Source organism: Ailuropoda melanoleuca, chromosome 6 (assembly GCF_002007445.2).
Source record: "Ailuropoda melanoleuca isolate Jingjing chromosome 6, ASM200744v2, whole genome shotgun sequence".
In the NCBI taxonomy this organism is placed as follows: Eukaryota; Metazoa; Chordata; class Mammalia; order Carnivora; family Ursidae; genus Ailuropoda; species Ailuropoda melanoleuca.
The window spans coordinates 37289078-37312727 of record NC_048223.1 but is presented as its reverse complement, the minus strand read 5'-3'; the positions used below and the strand labels follow the sequence as shown (position 1 = coordinate 37312727).

At 55.1% G+C, this 23650-nt stretch overlaps 1 protein-coding gene across 1 annotated transcript; it reads right to left on the bottom strand.

Annotated features, from left to right (window-relative positions):
- Nucleotides 1–22838, bottom strand: PLCD1 (phospholipase C delta 1). The gene is given in 15 exon segments (XM_002914635.4): nucleotides 1–359; nucleotides 483–632; nucleotides 709–841; nucleotides 932–1110; nucleotides 1499–1615; nucleotides 1774–1933; nucleotides 2151–2309; nucleotides 2399–2548; nucleotides 2626–2775; nucleotides 2777–2883; nucleotides 3482–3713; nucleotides 3806–3935; nucleotides 10588–10816; nucleotides 14192–14356; nucleotides 22684–22838. Coding segments are annotated over 15 exon segments (2181 nt in total). The 5' UTR covers nucleotides 22718–22838; the 3' UTR covers nucleotides 1–273.
- Between the last annotated feature and the right edge of the window lie 812 nt (nucleotides 22839–23650).

Below are 23650 nucleotides of genomic sequence, written 5' to 3'. Positions count from 1 at the left end.
TTAGTCTTATTACTTTTATAAAAACCCTCACCCCAGGGCCAGGCCAGAGGGTGGAGGGCTGCAGTGTTTGTCCTAACGGAACTGAGGAGAGCTCCAGGGACTGGGGCTCCTGGGACCCCAGAGACGCAGCAGCACAGACGGTATGTTAGAGCTGAAGGCAGTGTGGGGCCTCTAGCTCTGAGTGAAAGGTCGGGAGCAGCCACACCAGCCCTGTCCCCGGTGGGGACGGAGGGCCTGGCTTGCTTGGGACAGCCCCCGTCAGAACCCCCAAACCTAGTCCTGGAGATACACCTTCACAAAGAGGGTGGCGGATGGGTGCTGGTCTCCGTTCTTTGATAAGAGGTGGACATGGCGGTATCCTGGCAGGGGGGATGGGCAGGAAAGAACACACAGAAAGTTCCAGTCATTCGGCGAGGATGCTTCAAGGGACAATGGCTCTGCCTCCTCCACCTTGTCATCCCCTCCCCTCCACATACACTCACCTTGCTTGAGGCTGCCCAAGGGGATGGTGCTCTGGCCAATGAAGTCGTTCTTAGAGGATGCGTCATAATCCTCCACCACGAAGCGCACGAGGGCAAGCTCAGGCACCACCACCTCAAACTCAAACTCTGTGTCCCACCATGGGTTGAAACCTAGGAGTATAAGCCCCACGTCAGCAGCACGGACACCAGCCCCAGGGGTCGGGCCCCACCCAGGCCCAGCAAGTACCGTTATTGGTGACCACGGCAGTCTGGCGGCTGGCCACGTCCTGGCCCACACCATGGATCTCCACGGTCACCTTGGGGTCCACAATTGAATTCTTATTCTTATTGACTTTTGGCAACTGCTGCCCGGAGATGACCTGAGGAGAGGCCAGGGACAAATGGGGGTTCGGGAATGGTAGCAGGGAGGGAGGCCCATGGGCTCCTGTCCCTCCTGTGGCTGGCCATACCCTGACACTGAGTCGCTTCCGGGTCCACCAGGGCCCCTGAGCCAGGGCACGTGAGTTAAAGGTAGAGTTTGGGTCTCGCAGGAAGGCAGGCTTCAGCACATACCCACAGGCCCCGTTGTCCTGGAAGCGGCCCTGGTACACGTCCATCTCTGGGCCAGGTGTCTGGAAATTCAGGGCCACTGTAGCCAGGATAGAGCAGTCACAGGCTGTGGGCTGGTCTCAGGGCCCCTAGAGCCCAGTCTACTCAGGGCACCCTGAGGCCTTAGGGTCATATGGTGAGGCAGAAGCAGGGTCCAGCATCACTCCAATGCTTCCTGCCCTCCTGCCACCTTACTGACCCATCACACCAGCCTCACATTCCATTTCCAGTGTCAGAATTCAAACGACTAGTGTGCTAACGATGCGATTTCGGATCCCGCCTTGCTGGCCAGTGGCTATTTCCAAACCGAGACTACCAGCTCCCGAGCCCACAGGTCCCTGTGTCTGGTCCCAGCCGGGTCCCCAGAGGCTCCTGACCCCTGGCCCTCTGGACGGAAACCCTCCCCAGCCCGCCTCTCGGCCCCATACCGATCTGGCAGCCCCCGTTCCACATCTCCACAGGGCTGTAGTTGGAGGAGTCTGTCCTCCACCCAGCGGGGTAAATCCTGCTCAGGTGACTGACGTTGTGGCGGACAAAGCTGTTTCCTGCAAAGGGGAGGGTGCTCAGAAGCGCAGGCCACCTGGTGGCAGCAGGGAGTGCCAACTCTGGGCGTGTCCCGAGCAGTGGAGCCAGGCCCGGCCCGGGCCAGTACAAATGGTCAGGCGGATGGCCAGCACCCTGAGGATGCAGGGCTGGGGCTCACCTGATTCTTGGAGCAGTCGGAGGGCGCGGTTCTCAGAGAAGGACGCCATCTCATAGAAAGCCTGCCCTGGGGTGCCAGAGCTGGAGAAGCCCCCGAAGTGGACACTCTTGCAGTAAATGACCATATCGGAGAGCTCCTCCACTAGCCTGAGCTTGTCCTCCTGGGGGCCATGGGGAGGCCCAGGTTAGATTCAGAGGTTGGGGCAGGTGGGCACTGAGAGAGCCAGAAACCCAGACACAGAAAGACAGAGAGGGAGACAGACAGAGAGAGGGGGCAGAGGGTCTGAGTGGCAGCCACAGAGAACTGAGACGAGGCAAATATCCCATGATGGGGGAGGGCCCCAGGGCTGCCCCCACCCCCACTGCTCCCCCTCGAACCCTGGGCTTGCGCTGCACGCGGCTCCTCACTGCCTCGTCCTCCATCTCAGCAGCCTCATCCTCATCGGACACAACAGTGGCTTCAGGGCCACCCTCCCCGCCAGGGGGCAGGAGCCCCCCAAGCTTCTTCCCCTTCAGCAAGATCTTCCCCTTCAGTTGCTAGGAAGGAACAGCTCGTCAAGACCCAGCTGGCCTCCCAGCCAGTCCCCCTGCCCTCTCGTCTGGGTACCTCCATGCCCACCGCGAACCTCAGGGGAAGGCAGACTTGCGGTGACCCCATCCAGCGGCCGGTCCAACAGCATGGGGCCCAGGATGGTGCGCAGGTGTCGCGCCATCACACGCTGTTGCTCCAGGCTGCAGTGGTTCTCCAGGGACAGGATGACGGGGTAGGGGGACGCCTGGAGGCCCCAGGGCAGGTTAGGAGGGGGGGCCGCCCCTACTATGGCCCTCCTCACCCGCCAGGGGCGCGCGCAACCTTGAAGGCGTAGTCCCGGATGGCCCTGAGCACGTCGCAGAGGAGGATCTTGGACGTGAAAGTGTAGCCGTGGTAGATGATCGGCTCCTGGTTGGGGCCGTCCCAGCAGTCCAGCTCCAGGCAGCGGCAGCCTTTGCACAACGCCCTGCGGGTAGGCGTGGCGGCTAGGCCCTCCGGCCCCGCCCCCAGGCCCCGCCCCCTGGGCGGACAGCAGGTACATGAGGAAGCCGTCCTTGGTCATCTGCCGCTGCGCCTTGGCTGCGAAGGAGGAGGCCGGCGCCAGTCAGAGCCCTCCTGGCCAGCCACCTCCAGGAGACCTTCCGGGCGCCACTGCTCTGGGAGGGGAGCCCTCTGCTGTCCTTGCCTCCCTCTCCTGAGCCGGTCCTTGATATCTCTCGGAGGGGGGTGAGTTTGAGTCAACTATCAGACTGTGACTACCCCACGGTGGGGGCCCTGTCTTCTCCACGGCCCCCCACAATGTGAGGCCCCCTGAAACCAGAGCCACATCTCCTCCTCCTCTGGGCCTCCAGACCGAAGCGCCTCCAGGACAGGGCCCTGGCTGTCCATCTCAAAGCCTGGCTCAGGATGGAAGCAGGAAAAGGGTTTGCTTTCTCAGCCTCCTCTCTATTTCCTGGAGGAGGAGTCCACAAAACCCCCTGGAAAAGGAACCAAGAGAGGGGTAGTGATGCTGGAGCCCTGTCTCCCATCTGCTTGCTTTCATGGGGCAAGCAAACACTGACCAGGGTGCCCCCCCTTCCTTCCAGCTCCCTACACTTGGGCTGTAGTCTCCCCAGGGGTCTCCCCGTCCAGTGTGGCCCCAGGGACTGCAGGCCAAAGGCCTCAGCCAGGATCTCACCAGTCTCACTGGGCTCGTAGCGCTCAATGAGGGAGAGGGCCAGTGCTGGCCCTGCAGCCTCCTCCCGTTGCTGGTGCTGCAGGAACGTCACTAACTGGTCCACCGACAGCGTTTCCCTGGAGCCGGCCGCCTGGGTGAAGGTGCGGTCAATCTCCTCCCGCTGGGTCAGCATCTTGTAGAAGGCCTCGATCTCATCATCCTCCAGAGAGTCCGTCTGGGAGCGGTCACACTCCTGCGGGGCCAGGTGGGCCTGCTCATAGCAAGCTCCTAACTCAGGTGCGGGGCCCTCTGCCCCACGAACCCAGCCCTCAGTCCCTGCCTCACCCTGAAGATCTTCCGGGCGTAGCTATCATCCACCTGGATGTTGAGCTCCTTTAGGAAGTTCTGCAGCTCCTTGAAGCTCATCTTGTTGTCCTTATTTTTGTCAGCTTTTCGCAAGCAGGAGTGAATCCAGCTGGGCAAGAAGTAAGGAAAGAACCCAGGAGCCCTGATACCCCCAAGGTCCCAACTACAGCCCAGGTTTTAAGCCCAGGGTCAACGCCTGGGCCCAGATGGACTGAGGTCACCTACAGACAAAGGCCCTGCAGGCCTGACACACTGCACACCGGTGTTCCAGGAGAAGACCTGAGGGCCTCTTCCGAGGACATGTTACATCCTATTAAGGGGTCTTTTTCCTATTAACTGGCTTTGAACCCTTTCACATTAAAAAAAAACCATTTCCTTTCTCACTGTGAAAGAGTTCCCTATAGACAACTTACAAAATGCAGAGAAGTAAACAAACAAATCCCCCATAGTCCTGTCACCCAGGGATAATTCCTGTTAATGTTTCAAAGTATGTCCTGGTTTTCAATACAGAATTGTTAGCCAACTTGACTAAGCACTTGAGGCTTATTTTACAAGAAGCGGCAAACTTGAAGCCACAGAGCAGGAGGTGAGGGTATCAGAAGCAAAACCAAAGCCTACATCATGCTGTCACAATGGGGGCACTTAGCCCCCACTTTTCCATGATCTCTGGCCCCTCTCCCCTCAACCTTGACCTGGAGAAGTCAAGAAAGACGACCTCCACCTTCCACAGAAATTAAAGAACAAAGACAATGAAAACAATTTTTTAAAAAATGACAGTAGGTTTTTAGAAGAAGTCACAAAGGAAACAACATAAAAATGATGCCATGTAAACCTTAAATAATTCTGAGGGTCAAAAAAAGAAAAAATAAAGCCATCCAGAAAACACTATGATGACCCTAATAACCAAATGAGAAACGGCCATAAACTGACCTTTTGCAAACATTCTCGGTAATCAAAGATACTAACAATTTGCAAATGAGATGCAATTTTTTTTCTTTTTTTTTTTTTTTAAAGATTTTATTTATTTACTCGACAGAGATAGAGACAGCCAGCGAGAGAGGGAACACAAGCAGGGGGAGTGGGAGAGGAAGAAGCAGGCTCTCAGCAGAGGAGCCCGATGTGGGGCTCGATCCCATAATGCTAGGATCACGCCCTGAGCCGAAGGCAGACGCCTAACCACTGTGCCACCCAGGCGCCCCGAGATGCAATTTCTTAAACTCTAAGATGAGCAATTGAAAAGTCTATTACCCAGTACAAGGAGGTGTGACGTGACATGGACACTCCCATCCACCACTTGGATAAAGGAAATTGTTCAACCCTCGGGAAAGTGAAGCAGAGATCGAGCTAAAGCTTGAAACTGCCCCATCATTGGACTCACTCATTCCACTTCTAGGAATCTGTTGGTAAGGAAATACTCCGAAATACCAAGAACTTTTAGAAACATAGTTCTTTGCAATGTTACTTACAGGAGTGAAAGACTGAAATATATGTTCCACCCTAAAAGAATGGATCACTAATTTACAGGCATCTACTCAATGGAGTATTACACGGTCACTACAGCTTTTTATGGAGACTGTACTAACACAGGGAGAGAGTTAGGACATATGGTACACAGAAAATGGATATCAATGTAAGATCTCCACTATTTTTGGCAAATGCATCATTAGGCAAATTGAAATGCAAAAAAGAAGACTGGGGGCAGAACCCACATATTGGCAGTTTCATTTTGTGGGCCTTTAAAACTTCATTCTGGGGCGCCTGGGTGGCTCAGCCGGTTAGGCATCCTACTCTTGGTTTTGGCTCAGGTCATGATCTCAGGGGCATGAGATCGAGCCCTACCTTGGGCTCCACACTCTCAGCGGGGAGTCTGCCTGAAGATTCTCTCTCTCTCCCTCTGCCCCTCCCTGCGCACATGCAGTCTTTCTCTCTCTAAAATAAATCAATAAATCTTTTTTAAAAATTAAAAAATTAAAAGAAAATTTCATTCTAACATAGCCATATTTTATGTATATATTTACATGAAATAATAATTATGGCAGAATTCCAGTTTAAAAAAAAAGTTCAGGGGCACCTGGGTGGCTCAGTCGTTAAGCACCTGCCTTATGCTCAGGGCGTGATCCCAGGGTTTTGGGATTGAGTCCCGCATTGGGCTCCTCTGCTGGGACATGCTTCTTCCTCTCCCACTCCCCCTGATTGTGTTCCCTCTCTCGCTGGCTATCTCTCTCTCTGTCAAATAAATAAATAAAATCTTTAAAAAAAATCACCAATAAGAACATTACAATTTTGAAAAAATATATTAAAAAAAATACTTGGGAATAAAAATTTTTTTAATGTATAGCTCATAGTCTGAAAACTACAAAACACTGTTGAAAGAAATTAAGGAAGATCTAAATAAACAGAAAGATAGCCATATTTACAGATCACAAGATTTGATATCATTAAATAGGGAATACCCTCCGGATTGATCTACAGACTCAACCACCCCTATCATAATCATGCTGGCTTCTCTGCAGAAATTGATCCTAAAATTCACATGGAACATCAAGGCACCCAGAATAGTCAAAACAATCTTGCAAAAAAAGAACAGGGGCGCCTGGGTGCAGCAGTCGGTTAAGTGTCCAACTCGGTTTCGTGAGATGGAGCCCTTGGAGTCTGCTTGAGATTCTCTCTCACTCTCCCTCTGCCCCTCCTGCTCCTGTTATCTCTCTCTCAAATAAATAGATCTTTAAAAAAAAAAAAAAAAAAGAACAAATTTGGAGAACTCACACTTCCTGATTTCTAAACTTACAAAGTTACAGTAACCAAACCACGGTGTACTGGTGCAAGGATAGACATAGATAGATGGAATAGAACTAACAGCCATGAAAATAAACCCTCTTGGGGCACGTGGGTGGCTCAGTTGGTTAAGCATCTGCCTTCAGCTCAGGTCATGATTCCAGGGTCCTGGGATCAAGCCCCTTGTCTGGCTCTCTGCTCAGTGGGGAGTCTGCTTCTCCCTCTCCTTCTGTCCTCTCTCTCTCTCTCTCTCACTCTTGCTCTCTCTCAAATAAATAAAATCTTTAAAAAAGAAAAGAAACCCTCATATTTATGGTCAATTGATTTTTGATGAGGGTGTAAAGACAAGTCAATGAGGAAAGAACAGTCTTTTCAACAAATGGTGCTGGGACAACTACCTATATGCTAAAAAAATGAAGTTGAATCCCTCACATCACACCCCACACGAAAAGGAATTAAAAATGAAGCAAAGGCCTAAATGTAATAGCTAAAACTATAAAACCTTTAGAAGAAAATAATAAGAGTAAACATTAGTAATTCGGGGTTAAGCAAAACCTTCTTAAACAAAACATCAAAAATCACAAGCAACAAAAGCAAAAAGTAGCTGGATTAGACTTCACCAAAACTAAAAACTTGCCCTTTAAATACCATCAAGAAAAAGAAGAGAGGGGCGCCTGGGTGGCACAGCGGTTAAGCGTTTGCCTTTGGCTCAGGGCGTGATCCCGGCGTTGTGGGATCGAGCCCCACATCAGGCTCCTCCGCTATGAGCCTGCTTCTTCCTCTCCCACTCCCCCTGCTTGTGTTCCCTCTCTCGCTGGCTGTCTCTATCTCTGTCAAATAAATAAATAAAATCTTTAAAAAAAAAATGGCACCAGAGACGTAAATAGACATTTCTCCAGAAAAGATACAGGAAAGCAAATAAAAAAAACAATACTCAACATCACTAATCATTAGGGAAACACAAATCAAAACCATGATAAGATACTTATCAAAACCCAACCCAAACCAAAAAACCCAGAAAATAACAAGTATGTTGAGGACTTGAAATCAGAACCCTTGCGTACTGCCGGTGGGAGGATAAAGTAGGTCAGATGCTGTGGGAAACAATATGGTGGTGCCTCAAACAATTCAAAGTAGAATTACCCTGGGATCCAGCAACTCTGCTTCTGGGTATCTACCCAAAAGAACTGCAAGCAGGGTCTCAGAGAGATATTGGTTCAGCCATGTTCACAGCAGCATTATGCACAACAGGAAACAGGTGGAAGCAACCCAGAGGCCCATCAATGCATGAATGAAAAGACAATATATAGATAATGCAGACAGTGCATTATTATTCGGTCTTAGAAAGAATGGAAATTGGACACCGGCTACCACATGGATGAACCTTGAGGACATTATGCTAAGTGAAACAAGCCAGTTGCAAAAAGACAAATACTCTGTGATTCTACTTGTCTGAAGTGCCTAGGGTGGTCAAATTCAGAGAGACAGAAGGTAGAATGGTGGCTGCGGGGGAGGGGGGGGTCGGGGCTGGAGAGTGTGGATTGCAGGTGGGAGAATGAGAAATTGTTGTTTAATGGGGATAGAATTTCAGTTTTACAAGATGAAAAGAGTTCTAGAGATGGACCGCACGACAATGGGAATGTACTCAACACGACTAAAATGGTTGAAGATGGGAAATTTTATGTTATGTAGATTTTACCACAAGCAAAGATTTAAAAAAAATAAATCCATTTAAAAAAGAGCTTAAAAGGGGCGCCTGACTGGCTCGGTGTGTAGAGCGTGCAACTCTTTTTTTTTAAAGATTTTTAATTTATTTATTTTAGAGAGAGAGAAAGAGCATGTGTGAGCAGGGGGAAGGGCAGAGGGAGAGGAAGAGGGAGGAAATCTCCAGCAGATTCCCAGCTGAGCACGGAGCCTGTCTTGTGGGTCTTGTGGGGCTCGATCTCACGACCCTGAGATCATGACCTGAGCTGAAACCAAGAGTTGGACACTTAACTGATTGAGCACCCAGGTGCCCCTGAGCATGCAACTCTTGATCTCAGGGTTGTAAATTCAAGCCCCACATTGGCTGTAGAGATTACTTCAAAATAAAATCTTTAGGGGTGCCTGGGTGGCTCAGACAGTTTGGCATCTGCCTTCAGCTCAGGTCATGATCTGAGCCGACTTCTCCCTCTCCCTCTGCCTGTTGCTCCCCCTGCTTGTACTCTCTCTCTGTGTCAAATAAATAAAATCTTAAATCAAATCAAATCTTAAAAAAAAAGAACTTAACAACAACAAAAAAGGGGCAAAGGATCTGACAGATATTTCCTCAAAGGATCTGATAGACATTTCTACAACTGATGGATAAACACATGTAAAGATAGCTGACATCAGTAGCTATCAAGGAAATGCAAATCGAGACCACAATGAAATACCACCTCACACCCACAAGGGTGGCTACGATAAAAAAAAAAAAAAAGTAGTAACAATAGTAACCAGCGTTAGTGAAGATGTGACAAATTGGAACCCTCATACACTCCTGGTGGGAATGTCAATGTCCTGGTTGGGAAACTGCAAGTCCTTCAAAGGGTTAAACTTACAGTTACCATAAGGCTTATAAATTCTAGGTATACGCCACACAAAACTTCTGCACCAATGTTCATAGCAGCATTAATGGATAAAAGCTCCAGAGTGAAAATGCTGCTTCCATCAACTGCTGGCTGGATAAATAAGCAGACCGTGGACTAGTATTGAGCCACGAGAAGGAACGAAGTGGTGACTCACAGTACCACCACAGGGATGTACCTGAAAGACCTGCCCCGTGAAAGAAGCCACTCACTAAAGACCGTGCGATTCCATTTACAGGAGATGTCCAGAAAAAGGCAAACGTAAAGAGCCAAAAACTAATCAGTGGTTGTCTAGGGCTGGGGGTTATGGGGAAATGGGGCCTGGCTGCCAATGGGTACGGGGTTCTTTTTAAGGTGATGAAGGTGTTGTAAAATTACTTGTAACTTTGTGTACACTAAACAGCATTGACGTGGACACTTTAAGCAGGTGAATTACATGGTATGTGAACTGTATGTCAATAAAACTGTCATTAAAATAAAGGAGCTGGACTGGTTCTGCCCTCCTCCTCTGTACCAGAAGCCTGACCACTTTGAATCACAGGCTGGTGCGCTGTTGGGCCTCCAGACTGGGAAGTGAATTTGTTTTAAGCCTACGGGCTGGTCTGCACACGAGGCCCAGGGAAACTTGATTCACTCCCCGAGGAATGGCACGGGGGGTACCAGGGCCTTCCAAATTCCGAGAGAGAAAAAATATAATAACTCCAAGAAACATGATTCAAACACTCAAGACTCGGTCTCCCATGGGAGCAGGCTGCTGCCATTAGCAGAACTCCGTGCTGGTTACAGGGGAAGAAGCGGGGACATCGGGGGCTGCACTGAGTAGACCAAACAGGGCTCCAGGTACCTTCTCTGCTTCCCTTCAGCTACGGACTGAACTATGTTCCCCCCAAATTAATATGTGGGAGCCCTAACCCCCAATATGATGGCATCTGGGGATGAGTCGTGGGGGGCTTACATGAGGTCATAAGGTCATCAGGTGGAGCCTACATGATAGAATTAGTGCCCTTATCAGAGGAGACACCAAAGATCTTCTCTCTCTCTCTCTCTCACTCTCTCTCTCTCTCTCTCTCTCTCTCTCTCTCTCTCTCTCGCTGTCTCTCTCTCGCTGTCTCTCTCTCTGCCATGTGAGGACACAGTGAGCAGGCAGCCACTCACCAGCCAGGAAGAGAGCTCTCACCAGAAGCCGACCGCGCTGGCACCCAGACCTCAGGTCTCTAGCCTCCAGAACTGTGAGAAGATTCATTTCCGTTGTGCAAGCCACCCAGCCTGTGCTGTCGGTATGACGGCCCGAGCGGAGTATCCTCCACACCCAGGCTGCCCTGGCGATGACCACAGCCGGCACCCGCAGGCTGGGCGGACCTGCTGCCGCCGGAAGGATACTGCTGCAGCTTCTGCCTCTGGTCCATGGAGCCCGAGTGGTGGATGATCTTGCGCAGGCCCTGCACCCAGTGCTGGGCCTCCGCCGGCGACGGGGAGATGAGGTCTAGCGTGTTGCGCTGGTCCTTGAAGACGATGGAGAAGCAGCGGTCCTCAGGCACATCCCGGGCAAACTTCTCCATGCCCTCCGTGCGGTGGCCCTTCCGCACCTCCTGAATGTCCTCAATGGAGACTGCAAGAAGGGGATAGGTGGCAGAGAGAGCTGTGAAGCCAGTCCCTGCCCCGGGTGTAGCCAAGGCACAGCGTGGGGACACAGAGCCGGGGCGGGAGCTCAGGCCTGGATCCAGAGACAAGGAGGGGGGCAGCAGGACGGACAAGGGGAACGCAAAGGAGGAAGGAGGACAGAGACCGAGGCGGAGGAGGAATGTGAGACACAGGGGAACCGGGGGGGGCGGGTGGACAGAAGGAGAGACTGACCCTAGAGAAGGGCACCTGGGACCCCAGGCCCTGCTGTTCCTGGACTGGAAGGCAGGAGGGCCCCTGGGAGAGGACTAGGGCAGGGCAGGGCTTTTAGAGATGGGGAGAGACCATTCTGGAGCTTGGAGCCTGAGGCGGACAGGATACATACCCTCTTAATCACACTTGACTTTGGACCATCTTCCCCTCAGATGGCCCTGAGAGCCCGCGGCCCCCCCTCACGACCATGCGGGAGCCTGGAGCCACCCTCCAGCAGCCCTGGCCCCAGGGTGGGGGGGCACAGGGATAAGTGCTTGTGCTGCAGCACAGACACGACCTTTCCCTGCATGTGTCCACGTGTGTGCTGACCTCAGGGAACCCCTTGGCAAGAAGAGTATGGGAAGGCTCTTGCTCTCTAGGACCCCAAGAGGTGCCCTTAGGGGTCTGAGAGAGTACATCATTCTGTCCTTAGGAACTGCGGGGAGAGCCCTCCTGTCACACCCCAGCCTTCCAAGCTTCAGAGAGCAGCAAGGCCCTTGCCCCCACCCCCACCCCCAGGGTGCCCTTCCTGGCCTGGCTGGCAGCCAGTCCCACCAGCTGGGCTCATGCTAAGCTGCCCAGCATCCAGGTCCAGGCTCTGCCCCTGCTCCACCTGTGTCCTGAGCCATCCACATCCATCTGTCCTGGGTCCTAGACCAGCTCCAGCTGCAAGCTCACCTGTCCTCCCTGTTCCTGCCTGAGCCCTGAGTGCTCCTAGCCACCCGCAAGCCCCACATGAAGGGATGTGCCCAGCCCTTCACAACTCCAGAGTGGGACATGTGAGCCCGGGCCATCTGAGGTGCAGGGGATATCCCTGCTTAATCCCTTTGCCCACAGCCTCCTGTGCCCGCTAGGCCCAGGCAGCCCCCGCTGCCCCGGGCTGGGAGTGAAAACAGGAAACCTGAGCCGGGCAGCTCCTGGCCAGCACCCCACCCATGCCAGAGAGAAAGTCCAGATGCCTGCCCTGCTGATAATGCCTTGTCTACCTCTGGGAGCCAGAGTGGAGGGAGTGGAGTGGTGGCAGGATCAGGGGAAACTTAGGGAGGAAAGAGCAGAGAGAACTGGGGGCGCTGCTCCACTCCTTCGCCTGGCCTCAGTTTCCCCGAGGGTAGAGCGCATTTGGGGACAACAGTGTCACTGCTCACACAGCGAAGGGAAGCAGCCAACAGGCATGCTCAGCCTGAGAGCCGTCTCAGTGTGTCTGACATGGAACAGAGCCTCTTCTGGCCACGTTCCTCACTTGAGCACACCAGAGCCCAACCCCACACCTCTCACCCCTGCAGCCCCTCTGGTCAGGTGCAGGCCGCTCACTCATGCCCCCTCCTCATTCTCGCCCCTGCACCTTTGCTCACACTGGTCTCCTGCCTGGAATGCCTCTCCTGCCCTTGTGCTCTCAGCTCTCCCAGCATGAGGGGCTCATCTCACCAGCCCCCACCCCTACTCTTGTCTCTGCCCCCAGGCCCGCCACCACCAAGTGCCAGGGAACCAGGCATATGTACTGGCTGGTGAAGCGGGGGCGTCTCTCAGGAATCCCCAGAGCTCAGAGAGCAAGACGTCCGTTCCCACCGTGCCGCCCCCCACCAGCATCTAACAGGAAGCCCCATATCAGGGCAGAGGCCTATAAAGGAGCCTGGCTGGTGCCACTGACAGAGGCGAGGTCTGGGTCACTTCCACGCTGTGTGACCAACATGCACTCTGGCTTTGAAGAGGACTGTAGGCTCTATCTGCTTTCACCCTACCCTGCCTTGCTCGGAAACCTTCCATGGCCCACAGCCCCAAGGCCCCAGCCTAGCTCTCCCCCTCTGACCCTGCTCCTGTCCTGCCTCACCTCTGACCCTGCTACAGGCCACACGGCCAGGAGGCAGGCCTCCTCAGGTTTCTACCCAGTGTCCCGAGGCCCGGCAAACCCTGCCTGGGCACCTCCCCTTCCTCCTGTCCCCTGTCTCATCTGGAGCCTGTCACCTGTGTCTGATCCCACTCCCCAGTGGGGTGCCCCTGCCCCATCCCCCTCCCCACCATGGCAAAGGCAGGGGTGTGGGTTGGGTGAAATCCAGCTACGATGATCTTTCCGCATGATCTTTCCGCATTGTCCGATATAACAGCCACCAGCCACACGTGGCTATTTAAATATAAAGTAGCTAAAATTCAGTGAAGTTAAGAATTCAGTTCCTCGGTCACACGAGCCACATTTCAGCTGCTCAATGACCACGGGTTGCTAGAGGTACCCATACTGGACAGCACAGATATAGAACATTTCCATCACCAAAGGAAGTTCTTTCGGGTAGCAGTGGTCTAACATTTTCCCCCCGAGTAAAGATGCAGCAGGGCCCTCTCATTTAATAGAATCCTTAGGGCATTCTGTGTTACAAGGCAGCTAGTTAGCACAGCTTTCTCTGAGAGGCCTGCTGGAGGCACTCTTCATTTGCAGGCCTGAGCCTTGGGTTCCTGGGCCTTTTCCAAAGCTTCCAGAAAATCCTCAGACCCAACACCCTCAAGGGAGCTGCCCAGCTAAGGCCTCCCTCCACTCCACCCTACCTCTTTGCTATGGCCCCAGTCCCAGGAAGGAACTGCCTCCTGTGGCCCCACCTCATATCCTGGCCACTAAAACCAGGAAGGGCCTTATCTGCCCCTGGACTTTGGGCTTGGCTTTTGGCCTCACCACACCTGATACACGTGGAGTCCTAGTCCACCCAACTTCCCTCCTTCCCACGTCTGTCTGGGTGGATACCCTGTGAGTTCAGACAATACTGTCCAGCCACCTCCCTACTTCTGAGCCTGGCTTTCCCACCTGTGGTCACAGTATGCATCCCTACCCCCAAAAGCCTTCAGCCTCTCCATCTCTGGTCCTCCATGACTAACTTCTCTGGCCCAGACTGGGCCTCATTTGCCCTATCGGTGATTTAACTAACTCTTCTCCCCTACCCTTGCCAGCTTCAGTTTCTCCATATCTGGTCCTTGTTGTGTGACCGACCCGGGCCCCAGCGGGCCAGGCCTGGGTTTCCCTATTTGTGGTCCTGGTCCAGGATTGACCTCCCCCCTCACCGTGCTCTCCCCCAGCCCGCAAGCACAAGATCCACACTCTGCTCCCACCCTGCAGCCCTGGGACACTCACACAGCTGGGACTCCGGGGTCCGCATGACCTTGCGGGACTCCTGCCAGATGGTCTTGCAGTCTTCCTGCAGTTTGTAGAAACGCTCTCTCCGCCATGAGTTGGACTTCACCTTCAGGAGCTGGCTGCCCTTTAGCAGTACCTGTAGGTCCTCGTCATCCTGTAGACCTAGGGGGCAGAGCTGGTGAGATGCCACTTCTCCTGGTGTCCCTGCTGCCCCAAGCCCCATGCTGGCTACTCCCACCTCTGGACCCTCTCAGAGAAGGGTCCCACTTCTCACCAGCCTCACCCTTTGTTCCCCGTTCCCTTCTCCCACCTTCACCCATGCTCCAACCTGATCCTGGAGCCCTGCCTCCTACAGGAAGTCATCTCTGATTGCCAGCCAAGGCCAGGCAAACCTTAGGACACCCACCCACTCAAGGCTACACTTTATGTACCGTGACCTGCCATCCACAGCTGAATAGACAAGGGGAAGCACTAATTCAAGAACATCTGGTTCCTGGGGAACCAGATACTGGGAAATGGCCTGGCTTGCAAAAAAAAAAAGTGTGCCCCTCCTGGTCATACTTAGGGGTCAGAGTGATCTGAAGGAAGGCAGGACCAAAATATCAGGCTGAGCAGGAAAGAAAAGGTCCGGAGATAGCAGCAGTTGTAGGTCTTGGTGTCAACACTGTGGTTGCTGTAGGACGCTTGTGCTCATCCCTGCCACCCTCACCCCTGCTGCCCCCACCCTGACTTCCACCTGCTTGAGAAGGGCTCTGAACCTTGCCCCCAGAAGAGACAGATGAGCCCACTGTGGCCTGGGTTTGGCCTCTGGGATGCCCCTGCCTCTCCCTGCCCATCCCGTCTCTGAGTGTCCTGGGTCTGGGACCCCCACGTATAACGGCCCTACGGCACAGTGCAGCCTTCTCAGCAGCTGAGGCAGGACCCGGCCCAGGGTCCTAAGTGAGGACCAGACCGTGGCTGCATAGCCTCTCCTGCCCAACTGTCTTCAGAGACCCAGGCTGGCCTCCGAGACACAGGCTCCCAAAGATACAATGCCCTTTGTCCTAACAGGCTCAAGCAGAGGTACCCCAAGGGCACTGGTCCTGGCCTCCCAGGAGCCCTCATCCCCAAGCAGAGCCTGTATTAACTGTGATAAAGGAGAGACCACTCCCCACCTCAATGATTCATCAATACAATGTAGAGATAGATGCGTCTAGATCCCTATCTCCCAGCTGAGCCCCATGCAGTCCCGCAGCCAGCTCTGCTCAGAGCCAGGTGGCCAGCTCACCTCACTCTGTCTCCAGAACTAAAACTATGTGGCCGTTCAGCAAGCTTTATCCTTCTGCTCCAGCAGAGCGGTGGCATCAGGGACCGTGTGGGTGCAGTCTGGGGGGCCTGTGACTAGGCCTCTAAGCTTTGCTTTTCCGAGCCCAGATCCAAAGCCCCTGATAGGCTCTCCAGCTTTATCCACGCCCCCGCTGCCCCCGCCCCACCAGCCTGCCCCACATGCCCACAAGACCTAGGGAAACTTCTGGACTGTTTCCCCAGGCTTCAGCCACCCATACCCTCTTTATCCCTCCCCAGTCTCCTGCCTCCACTAGGGACAGAGCCCAGTGCTAATAACCCCCTGCCCCACCCCATGGCTTTAGGCAGCTCCCCTCCCCCATGCCTCTGTTTCCCCATTAGCACAGGGTGAGAACAGTGCTGGGAGAAGCGTCTGCAGGCCTCTTCAGAGGTGATGGTCTGATGTGCCCTCTTCTTCCTTTGTCCCAAGTCTCCCCACACTTCTGGGAGACCCCTCTGTCTTAGTATATATGAGCAGCCTCCCTTCAGCCCCAGCAGAGGTTCAATGGAGGAGAAGGGGGCTTGCAGGACGTCCTGCTGTGTCTGTGGCACTTGGAACAAGAGGAAGGGGAAGGGAGTTCCCAGATGCCAGAAGAGAGTCCCTCAGCCTCTGCTGGGGCATTCCATTGTCCTTTCTGAGGCTGAGATGTAAACTGGCAGGGGCATCTCCTTACCCTGTGCCTGCCCCCTGCCCCCCAAGCTGGGCACTCGTTAGGACAAGCCACTGCCAACAACACAGATGGTAACAGGGGAGGGGGTTGGAAAGCAGAAAGTGAGCCCCACCCTCCGGTCCTGGAAAACACCGTGGGGAGATGACATGTTCATCCTGTCCTGGAGCCAGGCTGTGGCCTTGTCTGCAGTCAGGCAGAGATAAGTCCCCTGGCTGCCGACATGGCTTCCGGAACGCGGACCTCAGCCCCAAGGTGGGCCTGGATAATAGCCGCTGCCTTCTGCGCCACTAGGGAACCTGGGCAGGCACCCCCACCTCTGAGTCTCATCTGCAGCCAGCCCTTTTATTTCTGAGGCCGCAGGGCTGCCCGCCTCGCCACCCTTGCTCCCTCGGCACTCGTCGCCCAGCCCGCTCACTCAGCTTCAGTACCCTCTCCTCCTGTGGGAGGGTGGTGGTAAGGGGCCTCGAATCTCAAGGGCCCCTGGGCTGACCTGGCAGCCTCACCAACCCACTCAGGCTAGCCGCACACAGTGAGGTGGCCGTGTGGAAGAGGGCAGAAAGTGTGCAGGTGCTACCAGGAGGCTGGGGGGTGGTGGTGCCAGGAGTTCTGCCCCTGTACAGAGGGTGACGCATAATGGAGACAGACCGGGTCTGGGCCCCACAGCCATACAGTTACACGCTGCCACACTCGACACACAGTGCCGGAACACCATCACAATGATAATCATAGCAGCCACCAGGACATTCATGGGCAGTATTTGAATAAGACACTGTTCTTAGCATATGTATTTAATCCCCCCAACAACCCTATGAGGAAGGCACTATCATTATTCCCATTTTACAGATGAGGAAACTGAAGTTCAAGGAAGTTACATGGTGGAGTCAGAACTCCGAAGCCTGCCCAAGGGTTCGTGCTAGGAAACATTACCTTATGCAAGTCACCGCGCAGGCCCACTGAGTAATGTCAGAAAATCCACATAACACATACTGTGACACAGAATCAGTCACCCGGGTCACCCACTGTCGATCTGTCTCCCACAGTCACTCAGGGCACAGGATCACACTGGACCACACACAGTCACACTGGTGCCACAACGTCACACACTTGGTTACACAGCATTACACATCATCATTGCCACACAGTGCCCCACGTACCACATGAGGGACAGAATCACCACTAGGTTACACACTGGGTCACCCGCTGTCACACTTGTCACTCACACTTGCACAGCATCACTGGATCACATAGTCTCAGAAAATCATCTCACTGGGTTACACAGTCATGCCAGTTACACACTGAGCCACATAACTAGTAGTGCCTCAGAAATCTGTAACAGGAGGGGTTGGGGTGGTAAGGGGTGGGGGGCTTAGGAGGGGCTCAGGTAGATCAGGAGAAGTAACCAATCCCCCGGAAAACACTCCACATGCCACGCCTACAAACACAATCCCACAGTGGTCTCACTCACAGAGGTACTAAACAGGTCCAATCAAAGGATCAAAGGAACATAGTCCACATCCTGCCCCAGCAGCCTTCCCAGCAGAGCTCGGTGCCCCCTGCGTCCCTTACCCAGCCTCTGCCCATTGAGCGCTGCCACCTTGAGGCTCTGCTCCTGCAGGTAGAGCTCTCTGGAGCGGCTCCGCCTCGGGATTCCTAGACATTGCATAACGCTCCGCACTGCCTCTGCGCCACCGAGCCTGGCCCGGGACAGCGCAGCGTCTAGAAAGCCCTGGCAGTGGAGGCGGAGCCACCGCCCGGGAGGGAAGCAGGGGCGGAGTCCGGGCGTGGAGGGGCGGAGTGAGAACCCAGAAGGAGGGGCCAACCTGGAGGGGCGGAGCCTCAGCCCTAGAGGCGGGGCGTGAGAGAAATCAGGGCTGAAAGGGGCGGAGACAGACCCTAGGAGACGTGGCCAGCGCCGGAGGGGCAGGACCTTTGCCCCCGGGAGGTGCGGCAAGGGCGGACTCCAGGAGGGGAAAGGAGAAGCCAGAACCCAAGAGGCGGAGGGGACAAATCTGTAATCTAGGAAGCAAATCAGTGGCGAAAACCAGAGCCCAGAAAGCGGATAGGGGGCAGAGCCACAGCCCCAGAGGTTGGGGTGGGAGGCGGGGGAAAGAAGCAGAGTCTGGGAGGCGACGTGGAGGCAGAGCCTCCCTCAGGAAGCCGACCGGGGGCGGAACCAGGGCCCAGAGGGCGAACCGAGGGAGGGCCCCGCACTGAAAACGCGGGGTTCGGGCAGGGAGGGGCGGAACCTCTGCTTTGGAGGCGGTGTCCCACCAGGGGGCGGTGTCCAACCGGGGGCGGAGCCCGAGTCCCGAATTCGAAACACCTGCTGGGGGCCGGGCTGACGACCCGAAGCTTGAACGAGATGGAGCAGAGGAGGGGAGATCGGGTAGCGGCGGCCAGGGTGGCCAAGTCTAAGAGGATGGGATGGGGCGGGGTCAGGCGGAGCAGGGGATGGAGTCTGGGGCAGACCACCAAGCCGGCCAAATATTTTACTTCAATTACTCAACGAATTAATTGTAATTCAGCTGGCTGTTGCCTCACAGGCCGACCTATTTCCTTCTCACAGTTTCTCCACCCGAGTGGGGTAATCTCCAAGGTTCCAAATGCAAACGGAATTCTTGAAAAAAAGGCTGATCTTAAAAAAAATGAGTCCATTAACTCAGGCTTGCTTTGAATAGACCAGAACTACTGCAACTTTATACAAAACTGTGCTGCCAGTGTGCTCGGGAACAGTGGGACCTTTCATTAAGTTACAACTTCTCTTTCATGCACCCAGCCCCTACTGTGTGCCAAGGTCAGGACACCACCCAGAGGCCTGACTCACCCCTCTCTTTGACTCTCTCCCTCTGAACAGTTCCTCCATTCGCCTCACTGGTGCTCCAGTCACCAGCACTGGCAGTGAGTCACCCGCAAAGCCAGCCATTAGCACGGCCAAGCAAAGCAACACTAACAATAAACTGAAGCACAGAGTGACTCGCCTAAGGTCACGCCACAGAGAATAAATCATGAGAATGCGTGTTAGTGTAGATGAGCTGAAATACGGGCACAAACAAGTTGTTCTTCATTTGGAGGGGGAGGAGGCAGAGAGTAAGGTGAACCAACCTGGTTTAGAGAAACCACACTGGGTTCTCAACCAGAGGACCAAGGATCCCCCCCGCCCCCGCCGCCCTCGCACCGCCCCACGCCAAGGACCTAATGGATAGAATCACATCTCAATATAATTTGCTTCCTTTGAATTCACATATATTTTATTTTATGCATTTAAAAACATGACCCTGGGACGCCTGGCTGGCTCAGTCGGTTAAGCGGTTAAGGTCTGCCTTCCACTAAGGTCATGATCTCAGTGTCCTAGGATCCAACCCCCCCCCCCCCCCCCCACTACTACTACCACGACTACTAACCCCCTCTGTTCCTGCCCCTGCTTGTGCTCTCTCTCAAAATAAAAATAATTAAACCTAAAAAAAATAAAAACATGACCCGGGGGGGGGGATCCACAGGCTTCATCTGACTGCCGAAGTGGCCTACGACACAAAATGTTAAGATCAGTGTGGATCAGTGTGTGTCTGTGAAGTATGGGTCTGGAACCCCAGGGACAGTTTTAAAACATAACTGAGGTAAGTAGGGGGCTCACCCCAACTTGCTATGATGGCTCTGCAACCACTATCTGTTGGGGACACTGGCTTTTTTGCCAACCTAGAGCCCCTATGCCCATCCGTGCTTTCTCCTCACAGCGTCCCCTGTAAACTGGGTGTTGCTATGTCATGGGTGGAAAAAAAGGGCTCAGAGAGGCAAAGGGACGTGCTCAGAGTCACAACATTTATAAATAGAGGCCAAATGAGGCCTGGAGCTCAGGTCTCCTGGGGCCAAGATGAGGGCCCTCCTATAGCCAGGCTTCCACTTCTACAAAGGCCAGATTTGACAGTGGGGCAGGATGGATCTGGGGTAGGTAAAGTGAGTGACAGGGGATGTTCAGTGAGGGGAGGGCCTGGGAGGTAGTGGCCTTTGGGCACATGTGGAGACCTGCCTGCGAGGCCAGCACAGGCCTGGCTAGAAGGGAGACAGCAGAGGTGGTGGAGGAGGGGGAAGGGGCCAGGGGACTGGCGCATCAGTCTGAGGGCTTCAGAGACACCAGAAGGAGCCCTTTGGTTCTTGAGCCCTGTTCTGGGCACATTTTTCCCAGCAAGTGACTCCTTTTTGGTGCCCCCCTCATCTCCCAGGAATGCACAGGGCATGATCACTTGGCGGTGGTCCTCCTGCAGGAACACAGCCCCTACCGAGTGCTGGACACTGTTCCCATTGCCTTATATGTATGACCTCATTCAGTCCTCACAGCAAGCCTATGAGGTCGGTAGGGCTCTTGTCCCCTATTTTACTGAGGAAACTGAGGCACCAAGAAATCAAGGGATTTGTCTACAACAAAAAAGTCAAGGCTTGAACTCAGACAGTCTGCCTCTGGAACCCATGCGTGTAGACTGCACTGTATGCAGAACTCTCCACCGTAGACGCCGCCGCGTCTGCACGCACCCAGGGTGAGGACGTAAGCGACATGTCCTATCTAGGGAGGCTCTGCCACAGACTGCCAACTGCCCACGCCACATGCTCGGTGCTGTGGGGCCCCAAATCGGAAAGGGGTACAGCCTCTCCAATGGAAGTGTGGACACCCTGGAACAGCACCAGGCACAGTGACAACCCCTCCCCACCATCAACTTCCCTTGCTGGGTTCCTGCTTCCAGATCTGGTTTGCAGGAAGGACAAAGGCAATTAAGGGAATTAAGTCTGGGTGATGAGCTAGAAGTGGCAGGGCCTACAGGGAAAAAGCTTGGGGTTGCAGTGGTCCTGCTGGTCCCGCAGGAAGGGCTGGATGGACAGAGTGAGGCACTTGGGAGGCAGGTCTCAAACAGAATGGGCCAAACCCATGCCACAGTGCCTCCACATAGCTTCCTCTCCAGGGAAGACACCAAGGGACAAAGACTGGACAGAGGCACAGATGCCTGAGGGGGAGCATGTTCCAACATGAGCTGTGCCAGAGGTGACCAGAGGAGACCACGGGACTTTTAGGAGATCTGAGTGTGAGATAGGCCCAGAAGAGCTGGGTAGACAGCACTGACTAAGGGATGATAAGAGAGAAAGCAGAGGTCTCCACTGCAGTCTCCTGAGCCATCCAGACTCCCTTCCTGCCAGTCTGGCAGGAGCATTAAGGACACCTCTGGTCTGAGAGGAGCAAGCACTGGAAGGAGCAGGGATCCCCTGACCCAGTTGGATGAGGTTGCCTTGAGGAGCCCAGGCTAGTGGCGCGAGGGTCACAGCTCTGGCCCCTGAGCAAGGTCTCTTTGGGCCATGGAGACCAGGTCTAGGCCAACTGGGAAACACAAGACAAACTAGGGGCTGGCTGAAAGGAACATCTCCTATCCCCCTGAATGCCAGGGGGTCTCTAGTGGGCAGCTGGAGGGCTCTGCCTTTCTCTTTCCCATCTATTATCTTCATATATAGTTTAGATGGACAGGTGGTGGGCACTGAAGTCTCCAACCCCAGGGATACTAGAAAACAGGGAGATATGGTTAAACAGTGATTGGCGTAAGGGGCAGGTTTTGCTGAGCTGGCAGATGATCTCAGGAACCTGGAGGGCAAGACACCCTTAAGGGTGAGTTGAGTCGCCAGGCTGGTGCAAAGAGATGCCAGACCAGGTTGGGGTCCTGACCTGCCAGAAGACCTCCAGGCCCTACAGTGGGAAGCCACTGTTGCTCTTTCTCCTGGAGGGACAGCAATGCGGCGAAGACTGTTCCCCGGCCGGTCAGAGGAACAGAACTCTCGGCTGGACAAAGGGTGGAGCTGCAGGCAGTTCTAGGTGAGACTCGGCCCCATCCCGCCAGGAGAGTGCGCAGAGGGGAGGAGCGGGCTGCTCCTTCCAGCTTGGGCATCGCTGACAGCAGTTACCGCCGCCCAGCCCGACCTCGGCCAACCTTGCACACCTCCTCATCTCCTCCCCCTACAATCTCCACTACCTCCACACCCGCGCGGCCTGACGCGGTCCAGGCACGCCTGGGCTTTGGGGAGCCTCTCCAGCGGGCCCCGGACGGTGTGGGGAGAACTTCGTTATTCGTGGATGCTGGTTCCGTCCCTCCTCGGCCCTTCCGTGCGTGCTGGACCGTGGAACCCAGACTCCGAGACCAGAAAAAGGCAGAATCCTTGAGGCGGAGTCTGGGGGTCGGGGGTCGCTTTCAGCGAAGTCTTCAGATCCGCACCCCACCCCCACCCCCACCTCCGGCCAGATCTGGGGGACAAGGTTAGAGATGCCCAAGGTCTTGCCTGGCAGTTCCCCCGGAGAGTCCTGCGCCGAGATTTCCCCAACGCAACAAAAGAGCCGAGAGGCGGGCCCGGGGCGGGGCGGAGGGCGGCCGGAGGAACTGGGGGTCCCCGGCCCAAGGCCGGGAACGTCCGCAGGGGGGGGTCGGCCCGTGCAGGGTCTGCCCGCACGCCGGCCAGCCAGGAACTCACCATGCAGGGTCAGGAAGTCCCGGCCCGAGTCCATGCCCGACGGGCGGCGCAGCGGAAGGTGGCGCCGCGGACACACGTGCGCCGCGACTGCGCCGGCCGCCTCGGGTCCGAGCCGAGTGCGGTGGAGGGACCCGAAAGTACTCCGGTGGGAGGAGACCGGAGGTGGGCCCGGGACACCGCTCCGCCCCCCGGGGCCCGCCAACCCGCGCCTCTCCCCGCCCCCTCTTGGGGATCGGGGAGGGCAGAAGGGGGGCCCGTAGCCCGGCCAACCCTGGCCTGGGCTAGTGGGCGCGCCCCGGCCAAAAATAGCCGGATTCCTCCCGCTTCCTCCGCCGCCGCCACCCACAGGCCGTAGGCCCTGTCATTACAGCGGGCGGCCCGGCCCCACGCCCTACCCGTGGGCGCGCCTCCGGGTTTGGGATGCCGCTCGAAAGAATCTGGCGTCGTTCTGGGAAAGGGACCGTGTAACTTCCGACGCCCAGCCGGGCTGCTGTGAAAGAGAGCCTGGACGTCTGGGCGTCCAGACGCGGCTCCCCGGATCTCTGCTTTCCCTTCTGCAAAATGGGTGCACGGGCATGGGTTAGGAGGTTCTCGGAGAGGTATGCCTGAATCTTGTCCGGAGGAGGGTCCTCTCCTCTCTCGATGGGAAGCCTCTAACCCCAGGAGCGCCTTTGGTGAGGGCTGGGGCGCAGGCAGGGAAAGCTTACAGCAGTTGGGTGCAGGGAACTCACCTTTGAGCCTCTCATACCTCAGACCCCTGGTAGGACAGTGGTGGGACAGGACCTAGGGGTGGGTTACATCTCCAAGGTCCCTTCTTTGGGTGGCCTCCCAAGGGGCTGTCTGAACAAGGGGCCACTAGGCCCCTACATGGAACCCCCCCCACTCCCCCTCAACACTTGCCACCCAGATACCCTCTTTATAGGATATCTATATACCCCCAGGGAGAGTCCAGGAATCCTGCTGCCCA